The 15,560-nt window shown below is 37.5% G+C and overlaps 2 protein-coding genes across 3 annotated transcripts in view; one reads left to right on the top strand and one right to left on the bottom strand.

Annotated features, from left to right (window-relative positions):
* METTL25 (methyltransferase like 25) overlaps positions 1 to 15,509 on the bottom strand; it is a 64,069-nt gene extending 48,560 nt beyond the window's left edge. For both annotated transcript variants that reach the window (XM_049791958.1, XM_049791959.1), the window contains exons 1-3: positions 15,238 to 15,509; positions 7,380 to 7,547; positions 2,428 to 2,528 (exon numbers count right to left, since the gene is read on the bottom strand). In XM_049791958.1, coding sequence (XP_049647915.1) covers positions 2,428 to 2,528; positions 7,380 to 7,547; positions 15,238 to 15,499 — 531 coding nt within the window. In that variant the 5' untranslated portion in view covers positions 15,500 to 15,509. The remainder of the gene's footprint in view (positions 1 to 2,427; positions 2,529 to 7,379; positions 7,548 to 15,237) is intronic.
* Positions 1 to 15,560, top strand: part of PPFIA2 (PTPRF interacting protein alpha 2) — a 594,728-nt gene that overhangs the window by 25,689 nt on the left and 553,479 nt on the right. The gene's annotated exons all lie outside the window — the stretch shown is intronic.

Raw genomic sequence — 15,560 nt, 5'->3', positions numbered from 1 at the left:
TCGGGGCTTAGGTTAGGTCATTAAGGTGGCTCTACTTTTTTACTCTTTGAACATGGGTTTTCCTTTCCTTTCATTCCTGAATCTCACAGGAACTATTTAAAATTTAAATGAAAATGCTATATGAAACACCACCTTCCAGAGAACACTTAGTATTGCATTATAAGCAAACTACGCTCTCCTACAGCTTTTTCAGTACGTGAAAGTCTTCAACACTTGAACAACTAATACTTGCCTGAAGCAAAAGCTAACTAAGCAAGGCAAAAAACATGCTAATGATAGAAGAAATTACTTTCACAAATCTGCTGCTACTGTATTCTATTCTTTACAGAGTGCATCCACTTTACGGCTGTTGAGGGCACCCACACTTGTCACTGCGGCTGGCTCTTGAACGAGTTGCTGGAGAGATCGCCTTCCATCGCTGTAAGCGATCGCAGATGCTCACAAATTGACTGCGTCTCATCCAGTAATATTTGGCCTGAACTGCAGCTCTCTATTTACTTGGTAATCCCAGTCGTGAGGAGAAGACTGCTTAAAACTTTGCCTTCATCAGTCGTTCCTCACAAAACAGATGGTCAGGATTCAGAGTTTTGATCTCCGTTTTCAAGGATGCCACAGGCCTGACCCAAACCTATCAAGAGTACCGCATCATTTACATTATCTAAATTAAACTCAGCTTGAGCCAAATAACTTTCTAATCAAAGTTCAGCTTCAGCAACTCAGAGCTGAACCCAAGTTTTGGGGCCTGCCCTTTGGTCTGTGGTGGCAGCAGCAGCAATTCAGGACGCTGCAGTTACATCTCTACCACTAACCAGAACAAAGCACGGCCATGTACTCTACCCCCAGCACTCAACTGGCCACACCATTAATTTTGAGCAGCCCCCCTGGTGCAGGGATGAAGCAGGCCAACTAGCACTCTCCCATTTCAAAGGCCAGGCACAGTATGGGGGACAAGATACACCAGAGACCATGGTAATACAGACTTGGCCTGCCCAACAGGCAGTTGTCTCTTCCCCCTTACTCACCACCAATATCTTAATTTGAAACCATACTCACACGTATTTACTTAGGGAAAGAAAAGGCTCAGAGGGAATATGTTCAGCATAAAATCTGGGCACATACCTTATTAATCTTTGGTTTTAAACAAATATAGTTTGTTCTCCACAAATCTTTGTGGGAACAAGTATTAGGCTGGAGGAAATTGGTCTCCATTTACACTTACAGCCCCTTGCACAGAAAGCAAGTGCAGCTCAGATGTAGAAAGGAATCAAATGCAGTGTCCAGCGTCACTAGTCATCTACAGTTTAAAGCGAGGATGAAGCTACATTAGGCAGTTACTAGCATTACAGAGGTTAAAATGATTAAACCAACTCAGTTCACCCAGATACTTAGTAATACTTAGTTACTACCACAATAAATGTCTGAGACGTGGAATCTAACAGAAAGTTTAACATTTAAAAGGCTTACAGAAAAATTACTTGTATGTAAAATGAGGAAATGGTATTGGTGTACTTTTTTCTAACAGAATGTGGAATACAGTACTCAAGTATTGCCAACAGATCCACAAGTGAACATCTATGAGGTTTTAATGCAACAGTGATCTAGTGCACTGTGCAATCACAATTACATGCTAAAAAGAAAGGATAAGTTACAATCAAATTTCAGAAAGGAATCCTGCAATTCTTCACCATCCAAGGATGAACTTGCCATCTGATGTATGAAACAGCCAACTCATAATCACTGGGCGGTAATGGTGTTGGGTGTCCGAATCTCACACATGTTCTACGCACATGTAGACATCTCACACTTGTATTTTATGCACACTCTGCTACATAAATCTCTGCTTAATCTGGTCTCTCTTCAAACTAAAAAGGTCATAACTAAATTCCTAATTAAACAACCCATGTTAAATAAAGGTGAACAGCATTAACAATAGGAAACAATTTAAATCTCTTGTGCCAGAATAAGATGAGCTTTCAAAATTTCTCAGATCTTCTACTAGGGTCTCTGTGTGGCACTGTTGTGTGCCTGACAGAAGAAGAATGAAGTTTTGCTCTCCTAGTGATGCTTATGGTAAATTCCCAGCAATATAATACTGATAAACATGGCAGTACTCGCGTATAACAAAAAGCAGTACAATTTTTAGCTGCTCAACATATAGAGGATGATTATAATTTCTTAATATTTTTCATGAGTCATAAAATAATTGTGACTCATTGAAAGGCAGCTCCTTTGGAATGATACATTTGTAAACAAAATTGTCCTTCAGCTTGGCCGTAAAGGTTCTTGGCCCTAATTGTTCTTATGTACAATTATTTACAGGAAAAATAAGAACAGCAATGACAGAATATCAAAACCATGTACTCAAACACAATAAAGAGAATAATTTGGGAGGTACAAGGTAACATACAGTAAGAAATGCTTTCTTACCTGCTTTATACCACAGTAATTCGCTATGTTGTCTACCAGCTCTGACATCACCTGCACTTCATGTGATTTCTTATTATTCATAAACTCATCAGTTTTGATACCTGTATCAGATTAAGAAAATACATATACATTAACACAACCCATAATAATAAAGATTTCTGATCAATCAGAAAAAATACCAGCCTAAAAATATGCCATAGTATTTTCATATTTTAAGGATAGTAATTTTTAATTTAAAACTCATTAAATTATTACAAGACTAAACTTCTGAATTACAGATGAATTAGTAAAATTCCACACTGTAAAACTTAGTACTGTTGGTGTAGTTTTAAGATGTAGCATTAACACCTGACCAAATATTAGACAATAGCTACTACTATAAAACTGTTCTTCCTATTTATTTTTGTGTCATTTATCACATTTACCTTTCCATAGGTGAAATATAAGGGCAGAGACAATTAATAATCACACAGTATGGCTTGTTAATTATACAGATTTGACCACAATATCAAGTGGAAGATATCTCAAATAAAAGTTATGAGTGATATTGGGGAAACTCAAAGGAAGATACACCTTTATTTTTTTAACCTATAGATGGGTTATAGAACTACTACATGTTTATGGTACAAAATCACTCATTTCAGTGTTGCTGGAGAATGTGTTAATGAGATGGAGTCAATCTCTGCCACAGGTTTACTGCTTGCAGAGAATACGAAGCACCCACTTGCTAATCCCTACATCCCTCAACCAAAGGAGGAGCTCAGAAGTCACTCCCTTGGGAGAAACCCACACATTTCTCATAAGCGACCAACACTACAGTACACTTGGCTCTAGTTAAATTGATGGAAATTTCTGTAAGTCTGAGTGATGGCAGAAGAAACTGGACCGTTACTGATGAGTATGCTCCTAGAAAACAAGACTTTTCTACATGACTAGGCAGATTAATATACTTTCCTGTTCTCTGCTTTTTGCACAGTACATTTTCATCTGTCCAGAAACTGATCATTAGACAAAAACTATGTTCATTCCTTGATCAGATCATGCTGGGAACAAAGCCAAGAGTGTTACTTCTTTAGAAGAGAGTAGGGAATTGAACTGAGCTCATGAGAAACCTAATGTTTTCTCTATTTTTCCCAAAACCCACAGGATCTCTCCATTTCTTAAACATCTGGTTTTTTATAATAAACTGTTATGACAATACTTAAAATCTAATATAGACTCTATGAACTGACAAAAGAAAAAAATAGACTAAAATACTTTTAAACAAAACAAATAGCAGAAACGAGTGTTTGTCATTTCACTAAAGATTCTCCTTAACTTTCAAATTGTGAAGATCTACCCAGTGTCCTAAAAACCTCTTAATTTGTAAGCATTTCAAAAGAAAGAAAAAAGACAGGAAAAAAAATTTTTTAGAAGTGTCTTTTTTTTGTTTATATTTGAACATTTTTGTGCCTGGATAGGCTCATCAGAAGAAGAGGCAGAATGGGAACAGAAAGAAACAGACATTTAACTTCTTGACAGAAATAAAAGTTGTTTGACTGTTCTCCAAAGCAGCACTGTCACTTTGAACTATCACCACATATTGCACCTTTTACTCTTTGGTATAGTATGAACTCAAAAGACTGAATTGGGTAATGCTGTGTGAAGTACCATTTCAGGGAGTACTTAAGCCAAATTAAGTATTTCAAACATGGAAGAAATCCAGAAATCCAGAAACAAGACCCAACTTAACGTCAAAGAAGTATTTCAAACATGGAAGGAATCCAGAAATCCAGAAACAAGACCCAATTTACAAAAGCTGAGGTTCCACACAGAAAAATCATAGTTTGCTTATACCTACATATATAAAGTATTTATCCCCTTAGCTACTAAAGTTTGTTAACCATTTTTAGACTTCTTTTCCTACCTTTTGCAGAATGAGCACTCTGCTTGTACTTCAGCTCAGGAAAAATGATACTGTGCAGAAATCCATGTACATGGATTTTTTTCTGCAAAATTCTGATACATTTTTTAGCATTATTTTGAGAAACAATCAGACATATTACAATCTAATAGAAAAAACTGTATTTGGGGACTGGTTTATATTACCAAGACAACTGCAAATTTGAAAAAAATATATATACTAGTTTTAAATAAACTGTACAAATTCATTCTGCTATCACAAAATTACTTTCTTGAAACAAATAATCATACATGTAGATTTCCTTATTATGTGTACAACTGATGCAAGCAGAACAAATACTAATTTCAAAAACCATAAGAAATTTAGAGATCCATCTCCTTTTGTGATGAAAAAAGAAAGTGGGGTTCAAATACTTCACAGAAGTACCCTCGATATAATAGCAACATTAAGTGTTCTGTTACTCTAGTTTTAGCTGGCACTGAAATGGTACTCATTTCCACTGTGAATCCCTAGCACAGGTAGCTGCTTTACATTTGAAAAACTGCGTCAACTCTCTAATGCCATTTACAGCTACATCTTTAGTTGTGAAGCTGAACTGTCACAGCTGAACAGCTGACTATCCCTTATACAGGGCTAACACAGATCTTCCTAAGATCTCCTATGGCAGGGTGCAGGGGTTTTATAACCCAACTACCTGTGGGAATTCAGATATACCAGATAAAAAAAATAATTCACAGTCCACACCAGACAACACCACCTATACAGAAGTTACACTACTATTATTTAATTTCATAAGCCAGAGTGAGGGACCAGGATAACCGTATACTAAAAAAAAACATTGAGGCAGAGTGATATCCAGTATATAGCATTTAAAGACGGATTCATTAACAGTCATTCCATGACTACTACCTTTGCAATAAACACATTGCAAATGTAGAGAGTACTCTTAATCCAGTACTGTAGCAACCCTCACTTCTCATATCAGATGTGGAGCTGTAATAAGATAAATTCTTCCTGCTGGCTTCCTCCTCTTGGGTCAGGCTCTTCTGGACCCCATGGGCTCAGTACAAGCAACCTGATGGTGCTGTAAGGACCACGATGACCTTCATTAGGAAGCAATGAAGAAAGCCCTTTAGCCTCAGAACTCCATTCTGAGTAGCTGTGTCCACAGTATGCTTGAAATGTTTGTGCTTACCAATTATTCCAAGGAAGGATAGCAATATGTCTACGTTAAGATGGTGAAGAAGTTAGAAAGCTATGCAAGTATGCAAACTGTGGGAATAGGCGCATAAGCATGTTTGTCTTAGAACAAGAAAATGTATTAAAAACATCTGAAACATAAATGGAATTATCATGATGCATACTTTTCAGAATATGAGCAAGGCCATGGTAAAGTTGCCAGTTTTCTCAGACTCACACTTCTTTTGACTTGCAAGCTTTAGTATGTCAGGAAATGAATATATTTTCTGAAATACGGAATTAAGTCCAAAATATCTAAACCAGCTTAAGTTAAAAGATCACAACTTTCATTTGGCAACTTGCACATTATGAATCCGTAATTTGGTATTTTGCTTCTGCCAAATGATTACCAGGAACTTCAATTAAGTTAATTTAACTGATTCTTACTGCCAATTCAACACAAAGGTTTTGAATTATAATACCATTGCATACATTTGGAACATGTTTTATTTTTTCTATAAAGAACAATTTAGAATTACTGCATCACAAACCCAGGCCCGAGTTACCCAACTGAGCAGCACTCCTGCAAGACACAGAATAAAATATTCAGCAACTGCCTTATCCTGATGCTCCCCATTCTGCATGACAAGAAGATGAAAGAATCCTTGTAGTTTTGTCTAAGACAGGTAATCCAGATATGAACTCAAGTACAAGGATAACAAAGTAGAACTAGAGATTACAGAAAATTAAGAGGAACACAGGGAATGAGAGCATAATAAAAAAGAAAAGAGCTAAAAAGCAAGCAGAAGAAAAGCAGCATGCAGTTGTCAAACAAGAAAAAAAGGCTTCAGATGAAAGAAGGGCAAAAGGAAAGAAGCCAAAAAGTAAGACCAAGTCCATTTTAGCTATGGCATTTTAGTATTTCTGAAGAAATGAAAAACTGGGGAGCCAATCATGGAAAATGGCAAAATTGGAAGGAGAAGATTGCTGTAGAAAACGGGAGAGATGCACAACATATATATAATGGTGCTATCACTTAGGATAAGAAACATCAGAGTTTTAATATATTACAGAGATAAAACACACTAGAAGGCAAAGACAGAGAGCTGCTCAGTCTGCCTCTGAAAAACTAATGAGAAATCTGAAAGACAATGACAAATCTATAAAGATTGAGGACTCCATGAAGAGCACGTTTTCAGTGAAAATTACAGCAGTCCAAGTAAGTATAAATGCCAGTTTATCATCTGATACAAAAAATATAATGAAGGGTAAGACTTCCAGTGTCCAACTTGATGCCAACTTGAGAGTGTTTTAATTCAATGTCTTTAACTACAGAAAATGAAATTACTCTAGTTTTATGACATATAATTGGTATTGGTCCAAAACATACAGAATGAATAAAAATGAATTTTTTTGAGACATCAAACACTTATTGGACCATATTCAGCTAAACGCCAAAGCACATATTTAGTATTAAACAAAAGATGTAACATGAAAACCCACTTGCCAGATTTTAGGGTGAGACTTTTTAAAAAAAAGCAAGAATAGCAACCATGATTCCTGCTGCTTAAGGAGAAGAAAAACAAAGGGAATTAACAAGATATCTCAAAAAATGATATGCCTGCTTGTCTATCTCACCCCCTTTAAAACTGAATCTCAGGAAGGGGCTATAGGCACTGAACGCTGAGACCACTTTGCTCAAATTTGAGTAAGAGAATCCATTTTCTAAACAAAGGCAATGAAGAAACTATCTAGGAACAAATGAAAATTGAAGTGAGAAGCATGTAGGAAAAAAACCCAACAAACCACTCTCCAAAACCAAAGGTCCTATAGTGAGTAAGTAAAAATTTAAATACAAATGTAAATATACCTGTTGTTCCTTGATTGTCTCCTCTCAGTGCTTCAAGTACATCTTCTAATGGGGTACACACTCCAAGGTTGGACAAAGAATAATATTTAGCAGCCAGGGCAAACAAATGTACATTGATAAGCTTCTTAGAGTTTTCACAAAACACATTGGAAAACATGTCGTCATCATCTGTACAGAAAAGAAAAAGATTTCTGTCAACAGTGCTTAACATCTCTGTAATAGTGCTGACAGAGAACTACAAGCAATAAATTCTTAGTATCAGACAGAAGTAACCATTTACTTTGCTTCCATAAGTGGGAAAACTCATTATTTTTCTTCAGCTGTATTCCCCCTTCAGAACTGCAGTCAAATTTTGCTCTTATCTGAACTAGTGTAAATGTGGAAAAATCTATTGTTTTAGCAGAGCTACTTTAGTATAATCAACAAGAGAATACAGGCAACATTATCACTTCTCTTGTATTTGCAAACTTGCTCATTATACATTTCCTAATCATCCCCATCTGACAACACACACTACTAGATTTTTTAAGAAATGCAGCTGTTCAATATATGAACTGTTTTGATTTACAATCACCATATTCACATACTTTCCAAGCTGCTTTGTAACTGGTGAATCTGCTGGGAGAATTAAATTAATTTTTATTACCAATCAGGTGTGAGCCAAAGTTAGATTCCAATGCATATTTTGTTTGACTCAGGATGAAATGCTTCAGTTTGGTATTACTCAGTTCTTAAGTTTCAAAAATATACACTTATTTTTAGGTGAAACATATTGGTATGAATCATTTATTAATTCTGAGATGGTTTTGTATTGTCTAATTCCTCTTTATTTCAGCTAAAACTATTTGTGAATTCTACATAGCTTTGCTAATAATTTTGTAATTCTTTTAAAATATATAAAAGCTAACCAGTCCAGCAAACAAACAGTTAGAAAGATTTAGAAAATACCTCCTGGTTTGCCTTTTGTCTTATGGGTAGATGTTGAGCAAGTACATGCCTAGCACGGTAGCTTTCCTGAATCTGGCCTACCCACCTGCATGATAACAGATACAGCTGTTTTTAATTGACCTCACCTCTAATGCTCTTAATTTTCTTGCATGACCACAATTAAAGGTCATGCATATATTACAATTTATTGAAAACAGTCCCAACAGTGTCAACATGTTAATTTTCATAGTGTTACGCTACAAAGGCTTAAGTCCAGCAACCAAACTTTGGACCTAAGAAAGAATCAATATTGTCTAAGCTATGACCAGAATTAATATTACTTCAGTTTCTGTATGGCGCTTCTTACTCCTCTCTACGGCAAAATTAGAAAGCAAGCCACCTTTCTCTATAAAAGACTTTCTTATTTGAACTTCTGAACATCCAGTAACTTTTAGCTAGAGAACTTTCATAAAGGATAAGGATGTAACATGATACTAGAGAACAGAAACAAAGAGAAACACTAAACCAGAATAGACTGCAAAGTTTTTAGGGAGAAGGGGTAATTTTGTTTTCCAATGTCTCTGTGGAGATATGTTAGAGGAAGATAAGAAATTAGATACATGCATTTTGAAATGACTGACTAAATTTCCTTTCTGACTATACCTTCAAATCAAGCAAATAATGGAAGAGACTAATATAATGGGAGAAGATAATCAAACAGTTTTGGACAATGTACAGAATTGTGCTTCCGCCCCCTCCCCCCAAAAAAAGTTTCAAAAACCATAAAAGGAGATTAAAATCTACACACAGACAGTATTTTTTAGTTCTGTTGGGTAAATTTTATGCAAAGAGTTCTTATAAGAAACTGTCACAGCTTGAGTTATTGCTGAAGAAGAAAATTTCAGTTCATTTTTAACAGGGGGTTCACTCATTTAACTTATTTTAAGATTTTCTGGGAATGAACAGCATTCCAGAAAATTTATAGACATTCACAAAATTAATATAGTCTGAATCAGTAAAAATGCATAGAAATCTTTAGGTCTGATGCAGTGGTAAGAAATCACTAATCTGTCGAGAACAAGGTTTAAGGGATTCAACAAGCAATTATATGCCAACAATTCTTGAGAAACCAATAGACATGAGACATTAAGTCAAAAGGTGCAGAGGGATATTTTGACCAGCCAGTCGTTCAGCAGTTTTGCCAGGTGAAGAAGAAATCTAATGTTCTTGATGAGAAGTGGGTGTTCCACTTTGTTTCATGCCTATTGCGACTTCTTTGTATTAGTGTAGTATTTATTATAACACACTGGAGAAAAGTCTGGCCCATTCTAATATACATTTATGTTGTTCTTTATCTCCAAATTTTATTTCCTCAGTAACCAGTATGGTTTGGGTTTTTTTGCCATCTTAGAAAACTGGAGCACATAACACTGAAACATACAATCTTTTTATCAACTGGCACATATTTTTAAATACACTGGCTAATATTTATGACAAAACAAAACAAAAATTGACCAAGCAAAAAACTTTCCCCAAAAATCCACTTCTTTTCCTCATGGCATAACATTATATGAAATAAAGGAGATTTGAAAATACATTAGAATGTCATGTTGTTACAAAATATTTCTTTAACATATGTGAGATGCATGAGAAACATCTGAATAAAATTGGAGTTTTGTAATTTTCATTTTTATACATGTATATTGCCTATCTATTAAATGCATTTTGGTTTATAAGCAGTATTTTTTCAAAATGTCTGGCTAGATATTGGATGTTTTTGATTGACTTTTATATTTTAAATACACTGAACTATATCACTAGTGGAAAAAAATGTGCTTTCTATCATTACCGTAGCATCAGATACTTGGGGGTGCAAGAAATAACGCCATTCTTCCTCCATACAACAGGATAGCAATAAAATTCACAAAAACATGTCACTTTCACATAACTAGTCTATTAGAAGATGCTTTCCTTGACTCCAAGTGTACTAATATATCCATTCTTCCAGTAATATTAAGCAGCTTAGAATTGTTCTTAATGTAAACTTTCAACGGTACTAGTAGAAATAAACAGAAAAAATATAAACCAACCTGAAATATCCTATAGGTGTCATAAATATTACATTCATGTATTTGCTTTAGTTCAAAAGGCAGAAATGAATGCAAACGTTACTGACAAATTAGGTACTTATATGTTGTTTATAAACATGATCTACTTCGATACTTGTGACATGTTTGTTTCACTGCAATAGGTGGGATCTTTAAGTACATTAGTTTCCTTTATTGGAAATAAATTCACTTATGCCGATGTTAACACCAGCCCTCCTATGCACGGTACAGAAATAGGTACTGGAAAAGGTTTGTTTCAAAGCATCAGACTTGCCTACCATCTCAGCCCAAAATGGCATCCCAGGCCAACAGAAGTTTCTACAAGGTCTAGGCCTGCATATATATCTCTTCATCCAGAGGTGTCATTCAGAGCAGACAACAGTTAATTCAAAAAATGCGCACAAATATGCACACAAGGATGACACGCCTGCACAAGCTACCACGAGTTGAGTATTTTGTTTAATCAATACTGTACTGAAGCTATTATCTGGAATGAAAGCTAGGGCTCTCCCATCCATTTCTACTGTATGGTCTATAGTCACCTTTCTTCAAACTGGATGAACACCAACTTCTTGGATATTGTAATGGTGATACCCTTAACATCTACCAAATGACTAAACTCAAGAATGCCATTCACCTAAGACACCTCACGTCTGCAACACCAGCCATCATCCAAAACACAGCAAACCCAGTAACTCTCATCTTCTCTGTAAGGAATACATATTATATACCTCATCGGCAACTTTCAGCCAACAATCACATCTTGCACCACACCACCCTGACACTGACAGGGAAAATCATTAAACCTATATACCCTTGAAGAAATTTATCCTTATTTTTCCCATCTAGCTTTCAAATAGCTCCCAAGATCAACAGCATAAGCAAATATTCGGCACATGAGAGTTCACAATATTTGGCAACCCAGTCTTCCTTTCACATTACTTCCTGCTGATCCCACTATATTGCACAAATACAACTTATCGTGAAACTTCGTAACTTTCCTAGGTTAGAGATTGATTATTGAAATTTAGAATTTTCTGATTCTTTGTCAGAACTCATGAAAAGCTTCTAAACCCACCACTTGCTTGCTTTCACTTTTTCAGCACCTGACATAAAATATATTAACTCTTCTTACAAATCTCACTTAATTGATATTAAATGCAGTAATACCCAGTGTTCTATAATTTCCCTGAATTCAGTTATCTGATGGAAGAACATGAACAGAGCTAGTAGGATTTCATGCACAATCACTAGTATATCATCTGTAATAACACTCCTGCCAAATTCAAATTGTTGTTCCAGCTTGCCAATTAAAAGAAAAAAACCAACTATATTAAGGTATCTGAAGCATGACTTCAAGCTATGGAATGACAGTTATCAGATTACCATTATTTTTGAATATTAAAAATGTTAGTTTTCTCAAAATGTTTCTACTTTGGTTGCTCACAAGATGACATCTAGTATGTCTTTTAACCAGTCAGTCCATACATTTGCAAATAAATCTTCAGAGGAAAGAAACACACGCAAAAAAATTGGAATTATGGTACAAACAGTAATTTACAGTAAAATATGAAAATACTTAAAACACAGATTTTTCTGTGCCTGTGTCCAATTTACAGCAATGACGTGATAAATGAGATGCAGTATGGCAAATGTCAGCTTTTTGATGTATAAAAATATAAAACAGTTTTCTGTATCTAAAAATGGATCTGAAATTTTTTTGTATGGTACAACTGAAAACAAGGGTTCTACCCTTTGTATGGTCATTATAATGAAATATCATCTGATGAGTATCTGAAAATGTTCTTTGAAACTGATTTACAGAACATTACATGTTCTGTAACATGATTATCTTCTTGCATATAATACTATATAACAGAATTTCTTGCTTGCTAGCTTCTATTCAGCATATGTAGTTGTCAAAATCCCTATAGTAACATAAAATATTGTGCAGAATAACAGTTTCGTGCCAATCTGCAATAATGTTACTTTTTAGTTTGCACAGCTATGTGAGTAGGAACTGACAACTTCACATTTTCAGATCAATTCTGTCAAATGTAGCTTACGTTTCCCTATGATTTAATTTGGGAACCCTATTAGAACATATTCTAGAAAACTTTTCATAATAGTTTAGGGATTGTGAATATGTAAGTGTAAAACTTCTCAAACTCTTACAAAGCAAAGGTTTTACTGTGTGAAATCAAAATGTCATTTTATGCATATTTTGAGTAAGGTATCTGGGGTACATGACCACAGTGTCATTTGAGCATGGAAAATAAATCTATGCTCATCGCCACACTCCAATAAAAGGTAGTTCTATGAATGATAGCATGAGAACCTTTTAGCAGCCATTTCAAGGTAAATCTAAATAACTACATTGAAATATCTGATAATTTTGAAGAACAACCACCCAAACAGTTAATATTTTAGAGGAATATAAGGAAGAGCCATTTCTGTTTATGTTGGGTTTCAAGATCTCTAATGGTTTCTGATCTCCAATGTTATGAAGTTGTACTAATGCACTCAAGTAAGTTATGATACCAAGTTTCTCAGTCCTAATTTTAATACAGGCTAATCGTGTGTTCATTTTCAAATACACGTAGATGTTTGCAGGTATCTTCACTAAGAAACTTGTATTCTACTACAATGTATTTTCATCATATGACTGGATGGACAGATACCATGCAGTCAAACAAGCACAAATGACCAAATTGGCAAACACATGCCCATTTGATCCTAGTGCCTCCAATTTTGTCACAATACTGGAGAAATTTTGAGAGTGTGTCAAAACCTGATAAATGTTAAATAGCATACTATAATTTTGAGGCTAGAAAAAAAGAGCAATTCTCTTTTTTTTTTTTTTTTTTTTAAATAAGCAGAAGTAATCCCTGCAGAAACCAAAGAAATGTTATATTTTAGCCACAGCATGAAGACTTCATAACCTTCTAAAGCACATGCTTCGTTTTAGCCATAAATTGTGCCTTTTGTTCCAGTAATTTCTGTACCGGATTCCGTAACTTGCATTTTGAGTACAGATCATTAAATGATTGTCTAATTTTAAAAACTACAAAACAATACTCTGTCTTCCTGATTCTCCTTCTACTGTACAGGCCACCACTTCAGTGTCTGCATCATTTCATGGGCTTTCCCATAGAAACAGGTAAGATCAGGGTAATTTTCCTTTAGTGTTTTCTTTTCGATGACTTCAGCGAATAATTAGTGCTGTTCCAGCCTCTATTTACATTTAATTTTATGTCCTGTTGCTCTGAATCAGCTCTGACTCTGACATTACTTGTCAAAAACATTAGAAGTTTTTCCTCGCTGCTTCCCAACACTTTTGCTTGCAGACTGGACAACTGTCTTGTTTCCATCTGGCTCTCAAAGTTAATTCATAATCCAGTGTCTTTTTCATGGACAAATAAACTCTGTGGTTTTTTTTCCCAGATACCTCAACCCTTTAAAAATGAGTCTTGCAGTTAATATTTTGAAGGACTTTAAATCCAAGAGAGAAATGTTACAAGTGATGTAGCAATTCACAGTTCTTCAATCTCTGTCCAAAGCCAAATCATTATCTTAGCTTGCCTGCTATGCCAAAAAGTACACAGCTCCACATGCTACTTTCTGCGGACCCTTCTGTTACACTTAACGTGCTTTCCTGTCTCACGTGTCATTTATCATAGCATTTCAGAACTATCGCTATGCGAGAGCTATCTATGCTCCATAAGCATTGGCATGATGCAGGTTTTTCTCAGCTAAGTGCTTTGTCAGAGATTTTACCTTAGTTTTGAAACTGATCTCTTTGCTTGGGCTCAGTCCCCTCAAGTACTATACCTTTCAGATGCTTTATCTTCATTTCTGTGCTCTGCCTGAAAGCGTGTTACTGGTATGTTTCCCTTCTAGTTGGACTGCAGTAAATTCAGTAATAAGAGTTCCATAGCTGGCCTCCTCCTGAGTTACTTGAAAATTACTAAAAATATGAAGTGCTTCCCAAATAGGTCTTGTCAGAAATACAACTGTTTTCTGTCTTCCTATGCCAGACACTCATCATTACAGATACAGAGGCAAGCGGTGTTTAAGCCTTTTCCAGCTGTCCTCCACGCTTCCAGAGTTTGAACATTTGGAGGACTCGTAACTGTTACACTTTTCCACTCATGTGGAGGGGTTTTTTTTGGTTCATTTTACTTCAGTTCTTCAGAAATTAGTCAGAGCAAAGAGTCTGACCGGAGTTTCATTTTGTTCCCAAACGAACAGGATGAAACTTAGGAGACCGCCATCACAACTGTCACTACCGAGAGCCTCCTAAAGAGCAATTCCTCCCACCACGGCTATGCTACCGCGATGGCTCCAAATACATCCCGTTACCCTGGAAGAGACGAGCGCTGCTGGTGCAAACACAGGCGTGAAAAAGCGGGAGCGGGTTCCGCTGAAGGCCGGCTAACCGCCACGGGAACGGCCGTGGCCGAAGGCGTGAGGGGAAAAAAAGCAGCTCAAGCAGAGCGGTGTGAAATTCCCCTGTTTTATGAAAGCAAGGACAATAATTCGAAACGTAGGCAGGAGGACAAACGAGGAGGCCTCAGGAGGGAGAAGAGAAGCCGTCGCCCGCTGAGGTGGCCGGAGGCGGGCAGCCACCGAGAGGCCCACGGGTGGCCCCAGCAGCCACGCCGCCACACCGGCTCTGTGGGCCGTCACCCCTCTCCCCCCCCCCCGCCCCCCGACCCTCCCCAACCCCGAGCAACGGTGCCGCGAACGCCACCGGGCCCCGTCCCCGTCCCCACAGCGGGGCCCTCCGGCGGACACCCCCCCCCCCCCCCCGCCCCACTCACCCCACAGCGCCGCCTCAGCGCTACCGCCGCCTTCCGCCAGGGGGCGCCGCAGTGCCAGCGGCCCGGCGGCGCGCAGCTCCCGCAGCACGGCGGCGGGGGGAGGCGCCACCAGGCGGTCCCACAGCCCGCCCGTGTAGAACTCCACCGTGTGGGCGCGGCACAGGGGCAGCGCGCGCGCCAGGAAGCCGGCCGCCCCCCTCAGCCTCGCCGCCGCCGCCGACGGCGATAGCTGGGGAGGCAGCCAGCCGGGCTGTCGCGACATGGTCGACGGCGGGCGGCTCGTCGGGGCACGCCGTCGGTTACGCAGGCGGGTGTAATCGAGC

The sequence above is a fragment of the Accipiter gentilis genome, chromosome 34 (genome assembly GCF_929443795.1).
Source record: "Accipiter gentilis chromosome 34, bAccGen1.1, whole genome shotgun sequence".
Lineage (NCBI taxonomy): Eukaryota > Metazoa > Chordata > Aves > Accipitriformes > Accipitridae > Astur > Astur gentilis.
Note: the sequence above shows the minus strand (reverse complement) of the source record. Positions and strands in the feature narration are given on the sequence as shown.